The sequence below is a fragment of the Balaenoptera musculus genome, chromosome 10 (assembly GCF_009873245.2).
Source record: "Balaenoptera musculus isolate JJ_BM4_2016_0621 chromosome 10, mBalMus1.pri.v3, whole genome shotgun sequence".
Classification (NCBI taxonomy): domain Eukaryota; kingdom Metazoa; phylum Chordata; class Mammalia; order Artiodactyla; family Balaenopteridae; genus Balaenoptera; species Balaenoptera musculus.
The window spans coordinates 29,503,416-29,524,393 of NC_045794.1; the positions used below are offsets into that span (position 1 = coordinate 29,503,416).

General features: G+C 39.6%; 1 protein-coding gene across 2 annotated transcripts in view; it reads right to left on the reverse strand.

Moving 5' to 3' along the window:
• The window catches only part of CPNE8 (copine 8), a 318,962-nt gene extending 298,502 nt beyond the window's left edge, over window positions 1-20,460 (reverse strand). For both annotated transcript variants that reach the window (XM_036867581.1, XM_036867580.1), the window contains exon 1: window positions 19,998-20,460. In XM_036867581.1, coding sequence (XP_036723476.1) covers window positions 19,998-20,134 — 137 coding nt within the window. In that variant the 5' untranslated portion in view covers window positions 20,135-20,460. The remainder of the gene's footprint in view (window positions 1-19,997) is intronic.
• Window positions 20,461-20,978: the final 518 nt, after the last annotated feature.

The window sequence follows — 20,978 nt, forward strand, 5'->3', positions numbered from 1 at the left end:
CAGACACTATCAAACTCTTAAAGAAAAACATAGGCAGAACACTCTATGACATAAATTACAACAAGGTCCTTTTTGACCCAGCTCTTAGAGAAATGGAAATAAAAACACAAATAAACAAATGGGACCTAATGAGTCTTAAAAGCTTTTGCACAGCAAAGGAAACCATAAACAAGACCAAAAGCCATCCCTCAGAATGGGAGAAAGTATTTGCAAATGAAGCAACTGACAAAGGATTAATCTCCAAGATTTACAAGCAGCTCATGCAGCTCAATAACAATAAAACAAACAACCCAATCCAAAAATGGGCAGAAGACCTAAATAGACATTTCTTCAAAGAAGATATACAGATTGCCAACAAACACATGAAAGAATGCTCAACATCATTAATCATTAGAGAAATGCAGATCAAAACTACAATGAGATATCATCTCACACCAGTCAGAATGGCCATCATCAAAAAATCTAGAAACAATAAATGCTGGAGAGGGTGTGTAGAAAAGGGCACGCTCTTGCACTGTTGGTGGGAATGTAAATTGATACAGCCGCTATGGAGAACAGTATGGAGGTTCCTTAAAAAACTAAAAATAGAACTACCATACGACCCAGCAATCCCACTACTGGGCATATACCCTGAGAAAACCATAATTCAAAAAGAGTCATGTACCAAAATGTTTATTTCAGCTCTATTTACAATAGCCAGGACATGGAAGCAACCTAAATGTCCATCATCGGATGAATGGATAAAGAAGATACGGCACATTTATACAATGGAATATTACTCAGCCATAAAAGGAAATGAAAATGAGTTATTTGTAGTGAGTGGATGGAGTTAGAGTCTGCCATACAGAGTGAAGTAAGTCAGAAAGAGAAAAACAAATACAGCATGCTAACACATGTATATGGAATCTAAGGGGAAAAAAAAAGTCATGAAGAACCTAGTGGCAAGACGGGAATAAAGACACAGACCTACTAGAGAATGGACTTGAGGATACGGGGAGGGGGAAGGAGAAGATGTGACAAAGTGAGAGAGTGGCATGGACATATATACACTACCAAACGTAAACTAGATAGCTAGTGGGAAGCAACCACATAGCACAGGGAGATCAGCTCTGTGCTTTGTGACCACCTAGAGGGGTGGGATAGGGAGGGTGGGAGGGAGGGAGATGCAAGAGTGAAGAGATATGGAGACATATGTATATGTGTAACTGATTCACTTTGTTATAAAGCAGAAACTAACACACCATTGTAAAGCAATTATACCCCAATAAAATATTAAAAAAAAAAATGTGGTACACATATACAATGGAATATTCCTCAGCCATAAAAAGGAACGAAATTGTGTCATCTGTAGAGATTTGGATGGACCTAGAGACTGTCATACAGAGTGAAGTAAGTCAGAAAGAGAAAAACAAATATCATATATTAACACATATATGTGGAATATAGAAAAATGGTACAGATGAACCAGTTTGCAAGGCAGAAGTAGAGACACAGATGTAGAGAATAAACGTATGGACACCAAGGGGGTAAGTGGTGGGGGGAATGAGATGAATTGGGAGATTGGGATTGATATATATACACTAATATGTACAAAATAGGTAACTAATAAAAACCTGCTGTATAAAATAAATAAATAAATAAAATACGTATATGCAAAAATAAATAAATAAAATGCATTTGAAATTAAGAGATCAGCAACTTAAAACAGTCTCTTTTATATATAGACTGCTATATGAAAACCTCATGGTAATGTCAAATCAAATATCTATAATAAACATACACAGAAAAAAGAAAAAGGAGTCTAAACATAACACTGAATATAGTCATCAAATCACAAGACAAGAAAACAAAAGAAAAATGACCAACAAAGACAAATCCAAAACAATTAACAAAATGGCAATAAGAACATACATATCGATAATTGCCTTAAATGTAAATGGACTAAATGCTCCAACCAAATGACATAGACTGGCTGAACTGACACAAAAGCAAGACCCATATATTTGCTGCCTCCAAGAAATTCACTTCAGATCTAGAAACACATACAGACTAAAAGTGAGGAGATGGCAAAAGATATTCCATACAAATTGAAATTAAAAGAAAGCCAGAGTAGCAATACTTGTATCAGACAAAATAAAATGAAGATTGTTACAAGAGACAAAGAAGGACACTACATAATGATCAAGGATTCAATCCAAGAAGAAGATATAACAATTGTAAATATATATGCACCCAACATAGGAACACTTCAATATATAAGGAAAATGTTAACAGACATAAAAGGAGAAATTGACAGTAACACAGTAACAGTAGGGGACTTTAGCAGCCCACTTACATCAATGGACAAATCATCCAGACAGAAAAATCAATAAGGAAACAGGCCTTAAATGACATATTAGACCAAATGGACTTAATTGATATTTATAGACTATTACCTCTGAAAGCAGCAAAATATACATTCTTTTCAAGTGCACATGGAACATTCTCCAGCATAGATCATATGCTAGGCCACAAAACAAGCCATGGTAAATTTAAATTGAAATCATGTGAAGCATATTTTCCGACCATTATAGTATGAGACTAGAAATCAGGTGCAAGAAAAAAAATGCAAAAAAACACAAACACTTGGACGATAAACATTATGCTACTAAACAACGAATGGATTGCTAAGTAAATCAAAGATGAAATCAAAAAATACCTAGAGACAAATGACAACAAAAACACGACAATACAAAACACATGGGACGTAGCAAAAGCAATTCTAAGAGGAAAGTTTACAGCAATACAATCTTACCTCAGGAAGCAAGAAAAATCTCAAATAAACAACCTAACCTTACACCTAAAGCAACTAGAGAAAAAAAAAAAAAAAACATAGTAGACGGAAAGAGATCATAAACCTCAGAGCAGAAATAAATCAAGTAGAGATTTTAAAAAAATAGAGAAGATCAATGAAACTAAAAGCTGGTTTTCTGAAAAGATAAACAAAATCAATAAACTTTCAGCCAGACTCATCAAGAAAAAAAAAGGGAGAGTATCCAAATCTTTAAAATCAGAAATGAAAAAGGAGAAGTTACAACCAACACCAGAGAAATACAAAAAATCATAAGAGACTACTATTAGCAACTATAACAATAAAATGGACAACCTAGAAGATATGGACAAATTCTTAGAAATGTACAATCTCCCAAGACTGAAGCAGGAAGAAATAGAAAATATGAGCAGACCAATTACCAGTACTGAAATTGAATCAGTAATTAAAATACTCCCAACAAACAGTAGTCCAGGACCAGATGACTTCACAGATGAATTCTACCAAACATTTAGAAAAGACTTACGACCTATCTTTCTCAAACAATTCCCAAAAAATGCAGAGAAAGGAATACTTGAGAACTCACTCAATAAGGCCACCATCACACTGATGCAAAATCCAGACAAAGATATCACAAAAGAAGAAATTTACAGACTAATATCACTGATGAACATTGATGCAAAAATCCTCAGCAAAATGTTAGCAAACCAACTCCAACAATACATTAAAAGGATTATACACCATTATCAATGGGATTTATCCCAGAGATGCAAGGATTTTACAATACCCACAAATCAATCAATGTGATACACCCCGTTAACAAACTGAAGAATAAAAACCATATGATCATCTCAACAGACACAGAAAAAGGTTTTCATAAAATTGAATATCAATTTATGATAAAAAACTCTCCAGAATGTGGGAATAGAAACAACACATGTCAACATAATAAAGTCCATATATGAAAAACCCACAGCTAACATCATACTCAATGGTGAAAAGCTGAAAGCATTCCCTCTAAGATCAGGAACAAGACAAGAAAACTTTTATTCACCTCATTTACTCAACATAGTTGTGGAAGTCCTAGCCACAGCAATCAGACAAGAAAAACAAATAAAATGAATCCAAATTGGAAAGGAAGAAGTAAAACTGTCACTGTTTGCAGATGACCTGATACTATACATAGAAAATACTAAAGATGCCACCAGAAAACTAATAGAGTTCATCAACAAATTCAGTAAAGTTGCAGGATACAAAATTAATATATAGAAATCTGTTGCATTTCTATATACTAACAACAAAATACCAGAAAGAGAAATTAAGGAAACAATCCCATTTACCATTGCATCAAAAAGAATAAAATACCTAGGAAAAACCTATCTAAGGAGGCAAATGACCTGTACTCCAAAAACTATAAGATGCTGATGAAAGAAACTGAATATAAGAAAACAAATGGATAGATAAACCATGTTCTTGGATTGGAAGCATCAATATTGTTAAAATGACCATACTACCCAAGGCAATCTACAAACTCAATGCAGTCCCTATCAAAATATCAATGGCATTTTTCACAGAATTAGAACAAAACAATTTAAGATTTGTATGGAAACAGAAAGGACTCTGAGTAGTCAAAACAATCTTGAGAAAACAAAACGGAGCTGGAGGAATCAGGCTCCCTGACTTCAGACTCTACTACAAAGCTGTAGTAATCAAAACAGTATGGTACTGACACAAAAACGGAAATATAGATCAATGGAACAGGATAGAGAGCTCAGAAATAAACCCACAAACCTATGGTCAATTAATCAGTGACAAAGGAGGCAAGAATGTACAATGGAGAGAAGACAGTCTCTTCAATAAGTGGTGCTGGGAAAATTCAACACCTACATGTAAAAGAAATAAATTAGCACATTTTCTAACACCATATACAAAAATAAACTCAAAATGGATTAAAGATCTAAATGTAAGACCGGATACTATAAAACTCCAAGGGGAAAACAGGCAGAACACTTTTTGACATAAATGGTAGCAATATTTTTTTAAAAACCATCTCCTACAGTAATGGAAACAAAGCAAAATGAATAAATCGAACCTAATTAAATTTAAAAGCTTTTGCACAGCAAAGGAAAACATAAACAAAATGAAAAGAACATATGGAATGGGAGAAAATATTTGCAAACAATGCTACGGACAAGGGCGTAATTTCTAAAATATACAAACAGTTCATACAGCTCAATATTTTTTTTTTCTTAAAAAGGAACAATCAAGAAAGGGGCAGAAACCCTTAATAGACATTTCTCCAAAGTAGACATACAGATGGCCAACAGCTACACGAAAAGATGCTCAACATCGCTAATTATTAGAGAAATGCAAATCAAAACCACAATGAGGTATCACCTCACACTGGTCAGAACGGCCATCAAAAAGTCTACAAATAATAAATCCTGGAGAGGGTGCGGAGTAAAAGGGAACTCTTCTGCACTGTTGATGGGAATGTAAATTGGTACAGCCAGTATGGAGTAGAATATGAAAGTTCCTCAAAAAACTAAAAATAGAGTTACCATATAATCCAGCACTCCCACTCCTGAGCATATATCAGGAAAAGACGAAAACTCTAATTCAAAAAGATACATGCACCCAAATGTTCATAGCAGCACTATCTATTGATACAATAGCCTAGACATGGAAGCAACTTAAATGCCTCTCAACAACTGAATGGATAAAGAAGATGTGGTATATATATATATATATATATATATATATATATATATATATATATATATATATATATATATATATATATATATATACATACATACATACACACACAGTGGAATATTACTCAGCCATAAGAATGTATGAAATATTGCCATTTGCAGCAACATGGATGGACCAACAGACTATCATACTAAGTGAAGTAACTCAAAGACAAATATTATATGATATCACTTATATGTGGAATATAAAAAATATGATACAAATGAACTTACTTAAAAAACAGAAATAGAGTCTCAGACATAGAAAGCAAACTTATGGGTACCAAAGGGGAAGGGGGGAGATAAATTAGGAGTTTGGGATTAACACATACACACTACTATATATAAAACAGATAAACAACAAGGACCTAGTGTACAGCACAGGGAACTATACCTAATTTCTTATAATAACCTATCACAGAAAATAATCTGAAAAAGAATAGATATATATATATGTATAACTGAATCACTTTGCTGTATACCTGAAACTAACAAAACATTGTAAATCAACTGTACTTCAATTTTTTAAAAATAGTATAAAATTCTAAAAAAAACCAAGAACTGACGGGATAGTGACGGAATATGGCTAGTGGTCAGAAGCATACGCTTAAGAATTAAATATGTATAGAGCAGGATCTCCATACATACCTTGCTGCCCCACCCCCACCACCCCAGATGTGCAACTTAGGCCAAATTACTTGAACGCTCTCTGAACTTCAATCTCTTCACCTGTAAAATAGGACATAATATTACCTGTTTTACATAACTGTTGTAAGCATTGAACAAATTAGCATATGTTAAGTGCTCTACACATTGTCTCACATAGATTTAGATTTGGACACTGATGTAAATGTCCAAAGCTTTCATGTTTCTTGGACTCATTAGTACAGCTTATATTTGAATAGCTTTACTGTCTAATAAATAGAAATATTACCCAGGGACTATTCAATGGTATTTTGTATCTTCAGAGTTTCAGGAAATTATCTGATAATTCCCTCAGAATGTTTGGAGTATTATTCTTTACAGAATAAACTTGACAAAATGTCTCACAACTTGAAAAAGAATGCCTGATAGTTAATGACCCTGGCTGAAGAGGTATTAACATTAACAGTTGTCACAAGTTTGAAAGTATTAAGGTATTGTATGTCAGGCAGTGAACATTAGCCATTGAGGCAAGGCAGCTTTTAAATATACCTCTTTTATCACTGGCAATAAGTGCTTACCCATTTTCAGCCTGTGTTGTCATCTACTTGGATATCTGTTTTATCACATGTCTGACACAAAAGACCTGTCTAAATAAACATCAGCCCATTGATCTTACTGGTCAGATGCAAGAATGTGCTAGAATGTGCTTTAATTCTGAAACTTTGTTGTTAAACACTACCTCCTATTTGTCAAATCCTATTAGGTCCACATGTCTGATTATGTGTGTTCCAGTGGAGGAGCTGTGGGCTAAAATCTGTAGAACATGAGTATGCATTTCCAAATCTACAATCTTATGATCATTACTTTATTCTATATCTCCTCCAGGTATTTGCCTGGACTACAATGTATGGTCTTTAACATTCCCCTTTGTAACTGCAACTTTGCATTTCATGTTTCTATGACTTCCTAAATTGATTGTAATTATCCCAAAGTATTAGAATACAAACACCCTTCTCTTCTATATTGCTTCTGTGCCACACGGCAATATACTGATAATAAACTGAGATAAGACTAACAGTTATTAACTCCTTTTTTGTAACAGGCATGGTGCTGGGTATTTTATAGCCTTTACTTCATTTACTTCCCCAATAATCCTATAAATTTGGTTTTTAAGTCATTTCCATTTTACTGATTAGGAAATGAGATTCCAAAAGTTGAAATAAGTTACCAAAAATAACATTACAAAAAGGGATAAAAATGGGATTTAAAGACATCTGACTCAATTCCGTTTTCTTGCTGGTATACTCTGCTGCCCCAAATTCTCATTAATCTTTAAATGCAACTTACTCATGGGAATGAAAGTATTTAGAAAGGTGCAGCCAGAAGTTTATACTTGACTCTGCTTATTTAAAGAGGAATAGGGGGAAATAACCAAAACAAGCTATTAAAATCTCCTTGAGAAGATAGCTTATCAATAACTTCAGCTCTAGAAAACTATTCCCAGGAAAAAAAGAATCACAGGTGTACTCAATTGTTTGCAAATAAGAATGCTCACATGAAGCAGATGAACAGTAACTTATTGAAATAAATTTTGGAAAATAAGAGATAAGTTAAATAAATATAGTATACCCAAATAATGGACTACAGCAGAGACATGGAAGGTTATATTTGCAAAAACTAATGACATCTTCATGATATAATATTACTAGAAAAGTGCAGAAGATAAATTGTATAGAACATATAGTATGATCCCATTATACAATGTGTGTGAACTTACACACACACACACACAAGAACACACACAGAGGGACAGAGAGAGTATAAATGTGATGTTATACATGAGAGTATGTGGCTGAACCACACTGGCTCCATTTTGTCAGCTCCTTCTTAAGCTCCCAGGCCTACTCCCTTCCCTTCCATACACTGCACTTTATGGAGTTGCCTACTTTGTTTTTTGGCCTCAAAGTTCCTTCTCATTTTGGAGGATATTATTCAATACCTCTGCCTCCCAACAATTGGCAAGCCAGCCAGAAGACAGAAAATGAAACAGGCATGGGTAAAGGAACTATGTTAGGGGAAAGCCCATTGTCAGTGGTGGAAATCCCAGGATGGCCAGCTTTCTCCACGTGGGGAGATCTAGCCAAGTTTGGAATGCTTCAGGCAGGCACGTGAGTTTGGGGACACCCCAAAAACACCAAAAGGGTTGCTGGACATTCTAACCGAAACAATAGGGAAAAAGAAACTAAGGAGGGAAATAGGTATGCTATGGCCTCTGCATTGGGCCCTGAGACTGATACAGAAAATGAGCTCCAACTCAGGTAGGAACTAGAAAAATCTAAAGAGGTCCCGGCATTAGAATAAGATCTACAAGTGGCTTGTTCCTCTAGTTAGGATCTACTAGCCAAAAAGTTACAACAACAAGAACACCTGGAGGTCAAGCTAAAATGACTAAAGTGGCTAAAATGCAAAGGCGGCACCTGTATTCACCAACAAAGTGAATACCATCATCTCACGGGAAGACTGAAATCCCAAATGGTAGGATCCAAGGTGTAATGATTCCTCTGAGTAGGAAGATATAATTGCTGAAGAGAAAGATGAGCCAAGGACTCATCCACTCATTCAAACAAAGACTCAGGCAACCCGTGAAGAAATATTTACTGCAGGTATGAAGGATTGCTTCTTACAGTCTTGTTCCTGGAGCTTGGTATGGCACCTTAATATCGGTTCTGGCACAGTAAAGCAATAGCTCTGGTAGTTGCAATTATAGCAGATCTCAGTGAAACAGAAAGAGTCCACCACCAAGGAAACAGAAAGGCAAACAAAAATAAAGAAATAAAGGTGAAACAAAGAAAGGATGGAGAAAAAACAGAGAAAGGACCAACCCAGTTGACATGCAAACAACTTTGGCAGTATATAGGAGTAGCAAGGACTCCAAAGGAAGACATTGATAAGCAACCTAATTAAGTCCTGTTATCTTTGTGGAAAGCCCTAACAAGACAGTTCATTCCTCTGCCTACTGACCATAAACATGTGGCAATGGGTCCCAGTGTCCCACCACTAGAAGTAGAACGCCAGGGTGGATCCCCTACAGGCAGAGAACTAGGGGTTGGGACAACGTTGCCCTCTACTTTGTGTTGTGGGAGGTGACTGGAAGCCCCAAGTGGAATTGATGACTTATTGGACCTGCACGAACAGTCTTAGCACTGGTAGATACCACAGCTGAGTATACCTTACTGCATGACAACCCTTTTAAATTTGGGGGAGAATACGGGCTATAGACAGATACGGGGGCCAAACTATTCGAGTAAGACAAACCAGCTTTTATCTCCAAATTGGCTGTTTGCCCCCTGCCTGTTCCTCATATACATTGACCACATACCAGAATATATACTAGGCGTTGATGTTTCATAAGACCTAGATTTGACCACCACTACTGGAGAGTTCTGCCTTCACATCAGAGTGGTGAAACCCATGTTGGTGGGTCTTGTAAAGTGAACCCTTGTCCATTTACCCTGCCAGATTGTTAATGTCAAAGAGTTTAGGCTGCCTGGGGGCTATGAAGAAATTACTACTACAGTTAAAGAACTAGAAAATGTGGGAGTCGTTAGATCCATGCATAGCCCCTAAAATAACCCATTGCAGCCAGTAAAATGGCCTAACGGGACTGTTGACTAAAGAGAATTAAATAAGGTGGTTCCTCCCATCCATGTGGAGGTCTCCAATATTGCTACTATTTTAGAACATCTTTCCTCTGCGCTGAAAACTTTCTATTGTGTGCCTGACCTCTGTAACCCCTTTTACAACATTCTTTTGTGTGCTAGCTCTCAAGATCAATTTGCCTTCAACTGGGATGGGAGGCAATGGACCTTTCAGGTCTTGCCTCAAGGTTATTTACAGTCCTGCCATTTGTCATAGTTTGGTCGCTCAGGACCTAGAAATCTGGTGAAAGCCCTACCCTGAGCTAGAATTATTTCATTAGATTGATGACATTATGTTGACGTCTGATGCCTTGTCACTCCTGCCCCGAACTTCTGCCTCTTTACAGACACATTTACAGAACTGAGGATAGGAAGTAATAAACACTGACAAGATCCAGGGACCTGGGCAGTCAGTAAAGTTTTGGGGTATTGTCTGGTCAGGTAAGACAAAAGTTACTCCGGCCTCGGTTATCGATGAAATCCAAGCCTTGGCTATGCCAGTCAATCAAGGAATTACAATCTTTCCTGGGGTCACTAGATTATTGATATCCTTTCATACCGCATTCAGCACAAATAATACGGCCCCTATAGTACTCTCTGGTTAGAAAGGACAAAAATGGGACTAGGACATCCACCTTCAGGAAGCTTTTGAAAAGGCTGAAATTGTAGTAAAACCAGTTTAGGCTCTGGGAGTACTTATGTGGGATGCTGCCTGTGAACTAGATGTTGACTCACACCTGAAAGGTTCTGGCTAGGGCCTGTGGCAAAGGCAGGAAAGGAAATGCATCCCACTAGGATTTTAGTCTCAGTTGTAGAAGGGACTGCAAGTGAGGTACAGTCTTACTGAAAAACAGCTCCTTGTAGTCTACCTGGACCTGTAGCAAAAATAGAAGGCCTCACCATGGACTTACCAGTGTCTGTTCAAACTTCCCTCCCAGTAAGTGAATGGGTTAAGAACATGTTCCTTAAACCAAAAAGTGCCTGTGCCCAAGTAAGCACACTGCAAAAGTGGCACCCATACCTTCAACAAGGTAATGTGTACAATTCAAGCCTGTTGTCCGAGAAATTACATGCTCTCCTTGGGCCAGTGTCTTATGTGGATCTAGACATGGCCCCTCAGATACCACCCATCGCTCTCCCTCTCAGCCAAGTCAAAGAGAGAATCGGGACCACTCCTCCTGAGACATGGTTCACCAATGGCAGCAGTCAAGGCAATACCCCTACTTGGCCCACTTCAGCAGTTCGCCTGGATTTCAGTGTCATTTGGTTTGAAGAAGGCACAAAGCACAGCAGTCAGTGGGCTGAACTGGGGGCAGTATAGCTTGAGATCACTCATCAATCTACGCCACTCTATACAGCCACAGACAAGTGGGCTGTGTGAAAAGGACTGACCATGTGGATGCCACAATGTCATCAGGAAAGCTGGACTATCTTGGGACGGCACCTGTGGAGAGCTGACCTACAGAGGGACATCTGGATGTGTGCACACAACCCAGTGCTGCCATCAAGGTAAGGCATGTCTCTGCACATTCTCCAACTACACTGCCTGGGAACCACAAAGCAGACACCCTAGCCAAGGAGGGAGCTGTCCTCCTGGAAGAGTTACAGACTCCCTCGGACGTGGCAAAGTGGCTTCACTGAAAACCGGGACAGACACTGAGGCCCCAACCACCTGGGAGATAGCCAAGATGTTATACCTCTCCATCAAATACACTGACTGGCAGGCAGTTGATAGGGACTGCCCCCACTGTAGCCTGTGGCGATGACCCCTGAGACATACTCCTGGTCACATCGGATGAGCACTAGCCCAGTGACCAGGTGGTAAGTGGACTATATCAGCCCCCTGCCCTTATCAGAAGGACACAAGTATACATTGACCTGTGTGGACACAGGTACCTGACTGATACAAGCCTTTCCCAGTAAGAGGGCAAATCGAACAGCCACTATTAGGGGCTTGACCAAGTTGGAAAATATGTACTGGGTCCCCATTCACACAGACAGCAACCAAGGGACCCATATCACTGGACGTGATGTAAAAGAATGGGCTGAAGCCCAGGAGATTTAATGGACCTTCCATCTGCCATATAACCCAACAGCCACAGGGCTGGTAGAAAGAATGAACAGGTTACTGAAAGAGACATTGAAGAAGCTTTCTCCAGACGGGTCTTTAAGAGGATGTTCTCCACCACTATTAGAAGCCATCTGGCTGTTAAACACTGAACCCACAGCAGGTCACATGTCTGCTTATGAGAGACTGACTGTGCCTGCTCTGCCAACTAGGGCCTTAAAGGTACAAGTGTTAGAAGGAGGACTGAGACCCATCTGATGGGATGTGGGTCTTATCCTAAGAATGCCACAGAACCTCCTACCTGGGGAGACTATCTTAGATTGGAGACAAATGGTATACCCCTCCCAGGTGGCTTGGCATCCTTATACCTTGGAGGTAAGGGCTAGGCCCTGGCATAGTATTTCCTCAATCTTTCTATCTAAGTGAAGGCCCAGCCATAACCAAGGTGATATCCCTCATAGAAATCAAATGGGGGACTGAAGTAGGGCTTCTTTTATGAGCCCCTACTGAAGCCCCCACATATAATATCTCCCTGCCCAGTTCCGATGTAAAGGCACAAAATGTCTGGTATTGTCCTATGGGAAAAGTGTCAAATCCCAGGGTGATCCTGGCACATGGAGACCAAACTGCTACAGTGTTGTTTCTGAATGAAGATTTGTCTTTCTTGGTACCTTTAAAACACTTATCATCCTTAGCCTTTTCCTTCTAAGATTAGTGCCACCTACCTCCACTAATGCATTCTTGTCCTGGGCTACCACCTATGCTGACATCCACAACCACTCTGACTTCTGGGTATGCAGATTGCTGCCAATGTCTAGCTCTGAAGTAATGCCAGGGGTATTCTGTCTTTCAACCTTACATCACGGGGACAATGGGTGGGGACAGCATGTAAACTCCCGATATCTGGCTCTAGGGTATTCTCGGAAGAATGGTGGATAAGATCGTGCGGGCCATATAGATGTCAGGGGTGGAGCATGGAGCTGAACCATACTGGCTCCATCTTGTCAGCTCTATCGTAGGCCCGCAGTCCTTTCCACGTGACTAAGCTTTAGCCTAGCTCACAAAGGAATGTGCCCAAGCCAGATGAGTTCCCTATCAACTTTTACCCTTGCCTTCATCTAAAATGAAAGTTGGAGGAAGGCCTTTTGCTGAGGTAGATGGTTAATGGTCATGAGACCCAGAAGTGGGGTGGGTGCCCCTGGTTCCAGTCTGTGTGGATGTGCTTCTCACTTGGTAGTCAGATTCTGTTTTTAACTTTGGTACCTTTAAATCCCCCGTACCCATTTTGGCAGTACAAAGCACAGCTGTGAATGCCTCTGGATCTTCTTTTCGCCTGATCTTTCCTACCTGTATGTAAGTTACCCACAATAGACTTTATAATTGCACTTTATGGAGTTGTCTGCTTCATTTTTCAGTCTCAAAGTTCTTTCTCAGTTCGGAGGATATGATTCAATATCTCAGTCTCCCAACAGAAAGAAATGAACTAAATGCATATAGTTTGATGAAATAGTGGGTGATTTTTATTTTTTGCTTATATCTATTTGTAATTACTGAGTGCTTAATTAATGTGACAAGCAGTGGTTTAACTCATGTAAATGTACTAGCTTATGTAACCCTCAAAACAAAATAAGAGGTGGGGCTATTGTTATCCCCACTCTACAAATGAAGAAATTGAGGAACAGAGAGATTAAGTAACTTTCCAAGGTTTCATAGCTAGCAAGTGTTAGAGCTGGTCTACTTCCACACTCATGCTCCTCAAGGCTAAGCAAACTGGCTCAAATAAGCAAGTGTTATTATTATAAAACAGGCTAACAAATGAATAAAACCCCTTTGAGATGGATTGTTTTTCTTCTCTGCCTTGAGTAAACTCAAATAGGGAATTCAGGCTTCTGACTATTATGCCACAAACAGCATACCTAAAAGAGCACAGCTTTAGCATCCTCTCCTATGGGGCCCTGCTTTGTGAATTGCTTCTAGATTCACATTCTCCACATTACAAGGCTGTTTTAAACACCCCAAATGCTAAAAAAAATGCAGTGCATACCAAACTATTGATAGAACAACAACATGAGTAAAGCTTTTCTCTGCTAAGACATACCTGGGCAACTCCCACATTGAGACTTCAAAAGCACTGTCCAAAAATGCCCCTAGGACAAATTTCTCTGAAACTCTGGGGTTAAGACAAACCCAAAAAAGCACTATTGGGTGAATACAATTCTGAACCACAGGACCTCAGGAACTGCAGAGCCAGAGTATAGGCTGTTGTGGCCATGCCTGTCACATGCCTCATTAACAGGATAACAGGTATTCTAATTTCCCTAGCTTATAGTAACTTTATAATTCATCAGTATCACTTGAAAACCTATTTACAGGCTAATGTCCAACATTTTGTCTGACAAAAGAAGGGTAAAGTGTGTCTAAGAGATAACCAATGTGGATTGGAGTGGAGCCACCAATTGTGTTTGAACACTTGGATTCTCTTTCACCATAGATATTCAGAACATCATCAGTATCTGTTTCAAACTGGATCACTTCCCACTGGACCAATCAGATTCTGTCTCTTGGAATTGAATTTGCTTTCCCCAGTGCTCAATTAATCACTAAATGAGTTGGAACGGTAACACATAAATTTGCAAAGTACATCCCACTAGTGGATGGAAAAACGAAAAAAATCTTCAAAGTAAAAGAAGAATAAAGATGTGGAAAGGACTACATGAAAAGAAGAGAAGAAAAAGTATACAAAATTTCATTCATCTTCTTGTTTCATTCACAATACACTTGCAGGCTGCCAAAACCTTTCATGGATTATAAAAGATTACATAACCCCACTTATTATAGTAAGAAAGTAAAACCAGAGACCGAGAAGAACTTGACACTACCATTTCTAATAGTGACAACCTGACAGCAGCAGTAATTTTCCTTTGTACATGCTTTATCTTTTACAAAAGGCCTATAAACAGTGATGTGCAAGTATGTTAACAACAGACTTCCCCCCAAAAAGCTGAATGTATGTGTGTGTTGTATGTACATAATTTATTATAAATTTAACTGATATAAAGTATGTGTAGCTGAGCAATTACAAATAATAAAATATATACAAATAATACTTTTATTGTAAATTCTATAGAGCCAATTGATTCCCACAGAATGTCTTAAGCATAGACAACAACTAAACAATATATCAAACCCTGATTTGTAGTGTTTGCCACTTTCCATGATATAAATATTCCCACCACAGTCAATTTCAAGCTACCAAATGTGATGTCACTGAACATGGATTGAGATAAGATGGGCAGTAGCACATAACTGCATAATATTTTCAACCCACAGATTTAAGAAACAGAGCATAGATGATAGTAAAGAATCTAGATAATAATAAAATGTAGTTACTAAAATAATTAGAAATAATTTTTGAGTATGTCTTAACTTTGTCTTTAATATAATTTAATTATAGACTTACATAACTTAAATTTTTAAAAATCTCTGTATTTAACCACTGGCACACGAATTCCTATTTCAATCCCATTTAAGCCAGTTCCAGCATGCCATTGAAACGTATACTCCTAGCACCTTACTGAGGCAGGTACTGTTAATCCAAACCAAGTAACTACAGTCAGAGTCATTAGCTCATCAAACAAGTAAATTAAAATGTTTAGTGTATACGGAAATGGTAAAAAAAAGCCTGGTACAAAATGTTCAAAAGACAATTCATAAGCCTTGTGTAATATGAGGTGTCTGAGAAGTCAGCAGTGCCAGGAGAGCCTAACAACATCTTGTCAGCAAGTTGAGAATGAATCACCAATGGCCCTATCCAAAGCAAAGAGAAATTTCTGACTACCACTCACATACTAGGTTCAGAGTTGATTTATTCATAGATTTGTTCATTCCATCAATATTTTTCTTTTAATTTAATGTATATAACCAGCACATGGAAAACTTGTTATAAGTACAGACTCCTGGACCTTAGTCCCAGAGATTTTCATTCAGTAGATCTGGTGTGGGGCCTAGGGGTTTGTATTTTAACAGGCAAACCCCTCTCCCCATGACAGATGATTCATTCAGAGGATTACAGCAACCAGCATTTACTGACTATTTATTCTATGCCAAGTTCAGAATGTGTAGATACGAAAGAGACAAAACTTGTCCTCAAGGAGACTACAGAGACCAAGAATTATAACTATAATATTGGTACATACCAGCTGCTTTGAGAATACAGCAAAATCCAGCTTGGAAGAGGGGTCATGAGAGAAAATGATGTTTGATCTGAGCCTTGAAGAAGGAGAACAAGCTAATCAAGAAAAGAAGGGGAAGAGAGGAAGGGACGTTCAGGGCAGAGAACAGCATGTGCACAGCCACATAGGCAAAGAGAGTTTGGCCCAATAAGACAACAGCACATGCTTTGGGACTGTACCTCTTATTAGTGTTCTGTAGCCACATTTACCTGGCCCCAGTTTTCGCACATAGTAAGCACGTATTTGTTAGACTATGTTCAGTCACAGAGTTAATGCAAGGAGTGGTGGGAGATTAGGCAAGACAGTTATGGCCAGGTCAGGAAGTGCTTTTTAGAATTCCTAGTACAAAGTAGGAATTACTTTTCCACTTTGTATTCTTCCTTCCACACTAGATTTTAAAATTAGTTTTATCACCATTACAAGATTATTGCTTTGAAAGGATTTACATGTGATACCTAACCTACAAAATCTAGAAATATAGACTGCCCTCCCTGCTTTTATACTTGATAAGCTAATTTCTCAATCAGAGAAAATGACAAAAATCATCAAAACCGTGTGTGAGAAATAGTGCAACAAACCAAGGTCCCAGGGAAAACAGTTAATTACTGCATATTATTTTTCCCATTGGTTTTAACATTATTCTATGTTAATCTGTTTTCAGAATAAAACAGGAATGTTATAAATGTTACTTTATGTTTCTAAGGTTGTATCATTTCAGCTATAGACACTTTAATTAGGTAACCCAATAACTTAAAAATCTTAAATGTTAAAAAATTAACATAATTTTAAAAATGAATGCAAGAAGACCTAAATAATGAGTAGAAGGTTAGGTCAAAGAGTAGGAACTTATCTCTACATAAATATAGCTAGAAAAGTGTACTTGTCACTCTAACACACCAACTTTGTAGCTACTATGGAAACACCACATATACTGCCCTTTCTCTCATACCAACCATGCCAATCTGTCTTGTCTCCACTCGAGCCCCATCTCCTCTTTGCAGCATATTCCAAGTATTCTGTTCCACAATGATCTCCTCCCTACCTGTGAATGAACCTCATCTTTGGATTTAGTCCTATGTTATCGTGTGTTATATAATCTAATATTATATTTATCTCCCAACCAGATTTTACGTTTTCAGCGAACTTCTCTTGCATTTCTCATGGAGCATGGCATAGGGCTAAACATATAAGACACTCAAACACTTCCATAAGTTAATAGACAAAATGATTTCCATTAATTGTGTTTAGCTTCAAGCTTCAATTGCTGATTTTCTCACCTCCCTCAAAATGAAGATGCAAACATCATAAAACTTTTACAAAGTCTTAGATTGGACACAGTGAAAGGAGGTTATCAAAAGGGTTGTCAGCAAATCATGAGAAGTCTTCAATATGAAAAGGCAAGGTAATTCCTTGCTCTGCTTGCCCATAGTAAGGCTAAGGGGTCTACAGCTGCGCCTTGTTGCTAAGTAAAATCCCCACAAACAACCAGGAAATACGCTTTTTATACATATCAAAGAAGAAAGAGAAAGAGGGAACAGGTATCTCAAGGCCACCTCTATCCTTGTATCCTTTACCCAATTTACTGAAGTTCAAAAGAGAAGGACTATTTACAGAATTCCATAGCTGAATCATATATAATGCATTTATTCAATATATACTATTTCCAATATCATAATAATAACTAACATTTTTTAACACTTTCTTTTGTGTCATACATCACGTTAGTATTTTTCAGATATCATTTTATTAAACTCTGGTAACACCCTATATAACATAAATACCATAATTATCTTTATTTTAGACATTAGAAAGCTTAAAGACTTGCTCCAAGGCAACAACACGAGTAAGTCACAAAGCCATAATATATAACCAGGTCTCTTATGCCAAAGCCCAAAAGACACCACCATCTATCATTACAAGATCCAATTATCAACAGTATAAGTATTATAAGTACTTGGGTTCTCTTTCAGAACTTTTTTTTCTATTTGAACATTTAAAAATTAAAAACAATACATAAATCAGTGGTATTTAAAAAGGCTGAAACAAGGGGATCTCCAGGTTCTGAGGTAGCAAGCTGAAAAAAACTGGCTTAAAGCCAATTGACTTCAGGATTCCCAGTACTACATCCATAGCAAACAAGCATCAAAGGGAGGAAAAAAAACAAAAAAAAAGCAGTTAAATACGGACCTTATTGGCAGAAAGACCAGCTAAGGTAAAATTTCCCCATCACCCCTAAAGAGCTTATGGGGAATTCAGATTTAATTTACATTTGCATTCATTCCATGTACAGGCCACATGCCATTCAGACTTGCAGGATGTTCAGCAGAGAATAAGGACTCTAGAAAATGCTGTTATTGTAGGACTTTAGGCTATGCATTAGCTGCATACATTAATAACCTCCCTCTAGCATGCAAAGCTAGCTTCAGAGAAAAGAAAAAGGCCTAGAAATTAAGGTCTAAAACGAATTTTCCATACAGTTTCACTTGTTCAATTGACAGAAATCTCAGGCAGCATTTAAAGCAGTGACCACAATAAGGCAAAAGCTTAATGTTAGCAACCACTTTCAGAATTACTATTATGGTCTGAGGTCACTTAAGAGGAAGCAAGCAATCATGGGATATAGTTTCAGGGATAGCTACTAAGGCTATCTATCACCTATCCCCTAATACCTCGGGGGAGGGGAGTGTTGATGCTTGAGTTTCCACCAAAAAAAATAAATAAATAAATCATTCCTTTGGCTTTTAAGCTTAGTCTTGTGACAATGCAAAATTAAATACCACTGGGTTGATAGCAGTTTATGCCTCGGGGCTTATTTACATCGAAGATTACCCATGTTTATTAGATTTCTTCAAGATTTTTTCCTTTTTTTGCTAAAAAAAGGAAAGGGAGGATTTGAGGGCATTAAAAACAAGCGAAAAGTGGACAGGTGAGAAGAGCTTTCCACTGAGAAAGATCAAAGTATGCAAACAAGGGAGTGGGCTCCAGTCAGTAGTATAATTTGCAAGTTCTCTCTCTCCTTCTGTTGCCATTACAAATTTAGTGTAGTCTGTCCATCTCTTTCTCAAAATCTTCTGCAATATAGCAATTATGCTGCTTTATTTACAAGGAAACTGACCCAAAGAACATCACGCAAAGGAGTTTGAAATGTACAGCAGAGTGTAGGTTGTTACACACACTCAAATGTATCCACTTGCAGGCAAAAAGTCTTGACTTCCCACATTTTAGGTAAGGCTGCAGCCGAAATCTCCACCTAGAAGGCCAAAGGCAAAGAGCCCGGGGGGCGGGAAGCCAGCTGGATGGCTCCAGGAAGTGGGTGGGGAGGAAGCTCCGGGGTTTGGAGCCAACCATGCCGACAGCAGGTTTGCACACGCCTACCAGAGGGAGTCCTGGGCCACTGCGCGCATTGCTCACAAGCGCTTTTGGCAATGCTGTCCCATTCGATTCCTGTCATCACCCAACCCCACAGCTCGGGTGTGCGACGTGAAAAAGGGCTTGTAAAGTGGGCGGCGGCCAGGGGTTCCCGCCGCTGAGTCACAGCCCAGCCAACTTTTACAGCATTTCCCAGAAAGAAAATGAAGTCTCAGTCCCGTAGCCCACATTCGCTCCTAGTTGCGGCTCTCCGCTCTGTCACTCGACCCGGCGGTGACTCGAGACCCACAACTGGGCTATTTCCCACTCACTGCGCAACTTCACACCCGCGCAAAGCCTCGGGGTACCCTGAGCGCTTGCCAAGCGCTACCGACCGGGTAGATGGGAGGGCAGGAGGGAGGGGAAGGGCTGCGTCCTCACCTGCAGGACACGGACACCTCCACTCGTGTGGCCGGGATGGCCGCGCTCAGCTGGTTTAAATCCCCGAGGCCCGCGGTGCTGGTGTAGCGGCTGTCCATCTTGGAGGTAGGCGCCGTGGGCTTGTCTGGAGCCCACATCCAGAGCTCCGGCCGACTGAGGGCTCCTAGCCCAGCTCCCGACAGTCGGGGTTGGGGGTTGAGGGTGGAGGCAGAGGAAGAAGGCGGAGGCAGCTCGCGGGAAGTGGGAGGGAGGGGAGAGGCGGACCTCAGTGCAAAGCCGCGAGGCAGCAGCAGGCCAGGCCTGCACAAGCTGAAGCTGCCGGGGAAGTGGCGCACCGTGCTCTCAGCTTCCCTGTCCCCTCCTTGCCGGCAGCAGCCCCGGCTGAGGACTCTCCGCGATCCTTTCTCGGCTCTGAGCGTCAGGCTCTGCGGAGCCACCGGGCAGCCTGGCGGGATAGGTAGCAGCAAACCCAGAACCCAACCGTCTAGTAGAGCAAGCCCAGCCCGGTTTGGAGTGCGGTTAGGGTTATGTCTCCGCCTCTTCACACCCACGCCAGTTCCTAAATCCCGCATCATAAGCCCACCCCTTCCCATCCAGCGGTGATCCTCACCTCGCCCTCGGAGTCCACGGAGGTCCCCCCCACTACGCCATAGGACAGACGAGCCGAGTCACCGCTTCTGGACTGTCCACCCTCGTCCGCTTAAGGATTGGGGAGGATGAGACGGACTTGGGGACGATCTCACGGACTTGGGGACGATCTCCAACCTTATGTATGCGGTGGTAAAGTAACAGATCAATATATGGAACAAGACGAGAGCAGGGTGGACCTAAGGTGGAGGGGAAAAAAACTATATGGGATTTAAAGGAGCCATCTGGTTTCCCTCTTCCCTCAGTTCTTCGGAACATGGGGGTCTAAAGGTGACAATCCTTCTACCTTCGGGGCTCTTCTGCGCCCCCTCGTTTCCAAATGCATGGAAGTTA